Raw genomic sequence first — 7,620 nt, 5'->3', positions numbered from 1 at the left:
GTGTTAGCCAGGATGGTCTCAATCTCCTGACCTCGTGATCCGCCCGTCTCGGCCTCCCAAAGTGCTGGGATTACAGGCTTGAGCCACCGCGCCCGGCCATTCTAGATATCATTAAGAATGTTCATGCTTCATGGGATGAGGTCAAAATAACAACATGAACAGGAGTTTAGAAGAACTGGATTCCAATCCTCATGCATGACTTCAAGGGGTTCAACACATCAGTGGAGGAAGTAGCTGTAGATGGGATGGCAACAGCAAGAGAACTAGAATTATAAATGGAGCCTGCAGATGTGACTGAATTGCTCCAATCTTATGATCAAACTTGAACAAATGAGGAGTTGCTTCTTATGGGTGAGCTTGAGATAGAATCTGCTTCTGGTAAACACCCTGGGAACATTGTTGAAATGACAACAGAGGATTTAGAATATTAACATTACAAAATCTTAGTTGATAAAGCACCAGTAGAGGTTTCAGAGGAGTGACTCCAATTTAGAAATAAGTTCTACAGTGGGTAAAATGCTATGAAGCAGCATTGCATGCTACTGAGAAATCTTCTGTGAAAGAACGGTCAATCAATGAGGCAAACTTCATTGTCTTAACTGCCACAGCCACACCAATCTTCAGCAACCACCATCCACTGAGAGTATTTCTGTCATCGAGGAAAGACCCTCCCTTCACCAGCAGAAAAGATTTGGATTCACTGAAGGTTCAGATGATCTTTAGCATTTTTTTACCAATGAAGCATTTTTAAATTAAGGTATGTATACTGTTTTCAAACACTACTGCACACTTAACAGATCACAGTACAGTGTAAACATAACTTTTATATGCACTGGGAGCTCAAAAAATCTGAGTGACTTGCTTTACTGTGGTGGTCTACAACTAAACTTGCAGTATCCCCAAGGTATGCCTGTATATCTTCTAATAAAATACCAATAGATTTTAGGGCAAGAAAATACCTGAAAAGGTGACAAATCCTGAAAACATCACAAGGATGTTCGGGGCTCGTGCTAGGATACTCAACCGTGAGTCAAGATCAAGTCCATCTAAGCTGGAGGCCTCACTCCTTGAGATGACTTCCGAAGGGAGGGTAGATGAACACAGCTAACTGCCTGATGGCCTCCCAAGACTCCAGCTTCTTGCTCTTCCAACCCAACTTGTACAGGAATACCATGGCAGTTTTTCCAAAATACTACTTTGGTCCTGCTACTATCTGCTCCTTATTTACCGGTTTCCAATTTCCTTTAGTTGAAATGAAATGTGGCTAGCAGCACAGTGATAGGACAGAAAGCAGGCAGGTGTTCATCAAGTCTGCTGCTCCTGCGAGACGGTAAGGAGAAACGCAGTCCCCAGCACTTGTAGCACATCAGTGTGCACAGCACGTCAGCACTCACAGCTGGCTACTATCACTCACGCTGTCCCCCACTCTGTGTGGCCACTCTGTGTGGCCTTTGTGCAAATCCCACCTCCCACAGGCCCACACCAATTGCAAACAACCCCTCAGTCCTGTTCTCTCCTCATTTAGGGTCATCTGAAACCACTAACAAGCTAGAGTCTGATTTTCAATACATAGTGACTTTCTTTCTAACCTGAAACTCCTAAAAAGTTCCACTTACTGTATGAAATGCCTTCTATGCAGGCATTTCAATTGGGATTTAAAAAACCAGATCGTGAACCACTTCCACTTCCAGAAACAGATCAATAGCAATTCTCTCCTTTCTGATTTAAAGCCGTCTTCCAGAGGAGCAGCAGCTCTGATGATAGCTCAATGATCAGACCAGCAGAAGTCTAAAATACAGCTTGGGCCTTTTAGACTCGTGAGGGCATGCAAGATACGCTCAACCCACGAAGCCCTCTAGCTTAGAACAGTGCAATTCATCAAAGAGCCAAACAATCCCGGGGTGCTACACTCTAGGTGCAATTTGGCCACTGCTCTCTTCACATGTCCAGCCCATCTCTTCCAATTGTCTGGGGCCATCTAATTTTTCATTTGTACATGATGACTGAAGTTCAGACAAATAGGCGATATAAAAATACAGTTCTAAGCCACAGCCAGTACCACCATCATGATGACTCGTGATCAAAATTTACACCCTACTTTGGGACTAGCAGGATGTCTAAGACAGGTAACCAGTCTCCACTGAGGGAAAAAGTAATAAAATCCATAGTTTATGCACACGCTCACTAGTGTGTCAAACACGATCGCATGTGTACAACACCCTCCAGTCCCAGTTCTAGTCAGAGTACCAATGTTCAGAGACACATAGCCTCAAAATACTGGTCTTGTTTACTCCTTTGCTTTTCTTCTCTATCCAACTCAGGAAGTCTTACTAAATTTTCCTTCTGCCAGGCTTCCACGAAACCACGGTTAAGATGACAGATCACTTAGGTAAGCTAATCACAGGTGAGCTCTGTGATCTTAGCAGTTTAGTTTTCTCATCTGTGAAAGGAGATATAATACTCATAAAGTCATTGTGAGGATTAAATGAGTTACAACATGTTATTATAAGGATTGAAGTTACACGCACCTGCACGTGTTCAACACTCAGTAATGTCAATATTATTACTACCTCCCAGATTTCATTAGTTTTCATTAAGCTCTCCTTCACCTTTGTTCCCCACTATAGTAACATTAGCACTTAAAAGTCTGCCTAGTAGTATATTTATTTGTGTCTGTTCCTTCCATTACAGTGTAGATTTCTAGAAGGTAGAGATTTAACATCTTTATTTTACTTTACCTTTCACAGAACTTCATGTAAATCAATAATGTTTATCAAATGGATTGTCCTTAATGACCACTTGTGCCTCAACATCATCAACCACCCTGTAAGGGGATTCCTGCGGTAACAGCGAGCCTCTGCGACCCGACTTCCTCACACCCACTGCTGAAGAACCATCGGCCTTCACAGATTTGCTGTGCTTCTGGCTTCTCTTCTGAACACGGGAACTTCACTTCAGAGTATCTCTGCACCACGTTTGCCCCCTATCGTGCACACCTGTAACGCGTCCTGCTCACGGATGTTTCACTGAACGTTCTAGTATTATTACGCCTTCACGGTCACATCAGAGTGGCCAAATAAAAAGAAAAAGGCATGCAAGTATTCTACAAGCCAAAAATTCCACTAGAAATCTGAGGTAAACACTTCAAAAAGAGATGGCTACTTAGTAACAAATAGGCAATGAGATTGTCTACACGTGCTCACAAACGTTTATGCTGAGGAAGACCCTATGTACAGTGTATCTTCTCTTGGCACTACACAGTTGTGCAAGAAACCAAGATTAGACATATATAGAGATATAGGTATTTGTGTGTGTGTGTAAACACAAACACAACCTAAAATGTGTCAGAAAAACTCGAAGTTTTCAGATTTTATTTTGAGACAGTCTCACTGTGTCGCCCAGACTGGAGTGCAGTGGTGTGATCACAGCTCACTGCAGCCTTGAGGATCAAACAGTCCTCCCACCTCAGCCTCCTGAGTAGCTGGACCACAGACACAGGCCACTACACCTGGCTAATTTTTTTGTATTTTTGGTAGAGACAAGCATTCGCCATGTTGCCCAGACTGGTCTCAACTCCTGGGCTCGAGGAATCTGGCTGTCTCGGCATCCCAGAATACTGACTTCTGGTGTGAGCCACAGCGCCCAGCCTTTCTGCAGGTTTTAACGATCACTTTGAAACAGGAACTTTGACATTATCAGTTAATCTATGCTGATGATATACTCACTTGTAGCTTCCCATTCTGATTTACTTAAGGTTCCCTAAAATTACAAAAGAGAAAAAGAAAATTTTAGATTCAATATGGAAGTAAACATACGCTTATTTCTAAATAACCAGCACAGATGTCCAAAAGACCCTAACTTCATTGTAAATACACATTCAATTCACTCCTATAATGTGATTTGAGCATATAAAAGAAATCAGTGAGATTAACTTTGAAAGCCATCTTCTCACACTTTTACCCTCCTGCCAAATTGTCTAACTTGCAAATTCTCAAAGACTGAATGTATGTGAAGAGGGAATAGTGTGTGAGTGTGTGTGTGTGTGTAACTGGAAAATGCATCTATCTAATAGTCTTAATCTGGAAAATGAAAAAACAAAAAAGGCCTATCTTGAGACAATAAACAGCACTGGTGGAAAAAATACAATTTTCGTGTTTTTTTCAAAGGAATAACAAAATAAAGTATATATTACACAAAGGAAATAAATTACATTTATGTAGCTATCAAAACATTAAAGATATGTGTTGCTTTGCACACACCATTAACTATAATAACAAGATCTAGTGGCAGTTCTAGTGATGTCATTTTTCCAGACATGATAAATGAAAACAATATTCTAAGATATTGGCAAAAATGTGCTATGAAAATATCTGTAATTTCCACTGATGACAAAGCCATAGTAGCAGCTAATATCACTGTGGTACTATTGTAGTAATTATTTTTAAAAACTTTTACACAGAAATCAGTGTAAGTTAAGATGTAATTTTTTCCCATTTAAATTCCTGGACCCCTGAATTCTATGTATGAAATGCTGTGATTCATTGGTGCCTACATTAGCAGGGAACTTGCACACCAAGCCTGTAATGTTTTCACTATCTTCACTGCCTTAGATACAGCACTCCATCTCAGTCCATTGAATTGAATTTTATTCCATATTCTGTGGTTATAACAAGTCAACATCGCTTAGGGGAAACAACTGATTTGTAAGTCAATGAGCCCAAGTATTGTAAGCAAGTGAAATAATTTCCTATGTCTCCATATAAGGCATGTTCTTTTTCTCATTCTCTATAAAATACTTTCAAAAATTAAAACTTACCAAAGGTAACTTTACTTGACTGTTCTTCATGTACTTGGCTGCATGTTCATAGTCATCCACCCTCTCAGAGACAAGTTTAGAACTCTCATTTGCAGGATATGGCTGGGGAAACAAAATTCAGAATTAAACACGCTAAACCACTGAAATAACATAATTAGAATAATCCATAAGTACTACTGCAGGAATACAAACTACACATACTTTTGAAATACGAAAAAAAATAAAGGAAGAATCCTCTCTTAAACCAATTTTTTAAAAAAAATTACACTTTAAGTTCTAGGTTACATGTGTAAAACGCGCAGGTTTGTTACACAGGAAGAGATGCGCCATGTTGGTTTGCTGCACCCATCAACTCATCATTTACATCAGGTATTTCTCCTAACGCTATCCCTCCCCTAGGTCCCCACCCCATGACAGGCCCCAGTGTGTGATGTTCCCTGCCCTGTGCCCATGTGATCTCACTGTCTGACTCCTACCTATAAGTGAGAACATCTGTTTGGTTTTCTGTCCTTGTGTTAGTTTGCTGAGAATGATGGTTTCCAGCTTCATCCACGTCCCTGCAAAGGACATGAACTCATCCTTTTTTATGGCTGCATAGTATTCCACGGTGTGTATGTGCCACATTTTCTTAATCCAGTCTATCACTGATGGACATCTGGGTTGGTTCCACGTCTCTGCTGTTGTGAATAGTGCCACAATAAACATACGTGTGCACGTGTCTTTATAGTAGCATGATTTATAATCTTCTGGGTATATACCCAGTAATGGGATCACTGGGTCAAATGGTATTTCTAGTTCTAGATCCTTGAGGAACTGCCACACTGTCTTCCACAATGGTTGAACTAATTTACACTCCCACCAACAGTGTAAAAGCATTCCTATTTCTCCACATCCTCTCCAGCACCTGTTGCTTCCTGAATTTTTAACGATCACCATTCTAACTGGCGTGAAATGGTATCTCATTGTGGTTTTGATTTGCATTTCTCTGATGACCAGTGAAAATGAGCATTTTTTCATGTGTCCGTTGGCTGCATAAATGTCTTCTTTTCAGAAGTGTCTGTTCATATCCTTTGTCCACTTCTTGATTTTTTTTTTTCTTGTAAATTTGTTTAAGTTCTTTGTAGATTCTGGATATTTAGCCCTTTGTCAGATGGGTAGATGGCAAAAATATTCTCCCATTCTGTAGGGTGCCTCTTCACTTTGATGATAGTTTCTTTTGCTGTGCAGAAGCACATCTAATTTAGTTTAATTAGACCCCATTTGTCTTTTGGCTTCTGTTGCCCAGGCTGGAGTGCAGTGGCGTGAACTCAGCTCGCTGCAAGCTCCACCTCCCGGGTTCACGCCATTCTCCTACCTCAGCCTCCCGAGCAGCTGGGACTGCAGGCGCCCGCGATCACGCCTGGCTAATTTTTTTTTGTATTTTTTTAGTAGAGACGGAGTTTCACCATGTTAGCCAGGATGGTCTCAATCTCTTGACCTCATGATCCGCTCGCCTCGGCCTCCCAAAGTGTTGGGATTATAGGCGTGAGCCACCGCGCCCAGCCTGCTTTTGCTGTTTTAGTCATGAAGTCTTTGCCCATGCCTATGTCCTGAATGGTATTGCCTAGGATTTTTTCTAGGGTTGATATGGTTTTAGGTCTTACATGTAAATCTTTAATCCATCTTGAGTTAATTTTTGTATAAGGTGTAAAGAAGGGATCCAGTTTCAGCTTTCTACATATGGCTATCCAGTTTTCCCACACCATTTATTAAATAGGGAATCCTTTCCCCATTGCTTGTTTTTATCAGGTTTATCAAAGAAGAACAGATGTAAACCAGCAATTTTTTTTTTTTTTTTGAGACAGAGTCTTGCTCTGTCCCCTAGGCTGTATTGCAGTGGCAGGATCTCCACTCACTGTAACCTTGGCCTCCCGAGCTCAAGTGATCCTCTACCTCAGCCTCCTGGGTAGCTGGGACTACACGCACAAGCCACCATGCTGGCTAATTTAAAAAAATTTTTTTGTAGGGACAAGGTCTCAGCATGTTGCCCAGGCTTCTGTTAAATTCCTGGTCTCAAAGAATTCTCCTACCTCAGTCTCCCGAAGTGCTGAGATCACAGGTGTGAACCACCACATCCAGTCTTACGGTCAACTTTTATCACAATCTTAGGATATTCACAGCTGGAAGAAGCTACATAATTTAATCACCATCAAGAACCATTTAGCAGCAAACACTTGCAACTTCTCTATTGTTAGCCAAAGGCTTTGTATATATAAATACAGAGCTTAAAGATGTCATAAAAAGAGCTAAATATTAAAATGATGGCGATTTAATAGCCATGAAAAGCATAAATAGCAATTACAAATAATACAAATAAAAAAGTCAAGTCAACAGAGAACCCTGTTTAATAATCTAGCCTCCAAATTACAGACATTTCCCACATTTACATAAGACTATGGAAACGGGTCAGAAAAACATGCTGTGTTTTTAAGGGTATGCTGGCCAAATGTTTATCCAAATTACTTCAAGTGCTATTTTTAATCCATTTTAAGTGATATCCCTTTATAGTATCTGAATTTTGCCTTTTAATAGATGTAAATCAGGCCTGGCTCGGTGGCTCATGCTGTAACTCCAGCACTTTGGGAGGCCGAGGCAGGCAGATCACTTGAGCTGAGGGGTTCGAGACTAGCCTGGGCCAACATGTCAACATCCTGTCTCTACATAAAATACAAAAAGTAGCCAGGTGTGGTGGCACATGCCTGTAGTCTCAGCTACTCAGAAGGCTGAGGTTGCCTTCTGAGTATCACTGAGGCCGGGGTTGGGGG

General features: G+C 41.0%; 1 protein-coding gene across 2 annotated transcripts in view; it reads right to left on the bottom strand.

Annotated features, from left to right (window-relative positions):
- The window catches only part of RNMT (RNA (guanine-7-) methyltransferase), a 40,420-nt gene that overhangs the window by 7,115 nt on the left and 25,685 nt on the right, over window positions 1-7,620 (bottom strand). For both annotated transcript variants that reach the window (XM_011985540.1, XM_011985539.1), the window contains exons 10-11: window positions 4,817-4,918; window positions 3,726-3,759 (exon numbers count right to left, since the gene is read on the bottom strand). In XM_011985540.1, coding sequence (XP_011840930.1) covers window positions 3,726-3,759; window positions 4,817-4,918 — 136 coding nt within the window. The remainder of the gene's footprint in view (window positions 1-3,725; window positions 3,760-4,816; window positions 4,919-7,620) is intronic.

This window comes from Mandrillus leucophaeus, unplaced genomic scaffold (assembly GCF_000951045.1).
Source record: "Mandrillus leucophaeus isolate KB7577 unplaced genomic scaffold, Mleu.le_1.0 Scaffold286, whole genome shotgun sequence".
In the NCBI taxonomy this organism is placed as follows: Eukaryota; Metazoa; Chordata; class Mammalia; order Primates; family Cercopithecidae; genus Mandrillus; species Mandrillus leucophaeus.
Note: the sequence above shows the minus strand (reverse complement) of the source record. Positions and strands in the feature narration are given on the sequence as shown.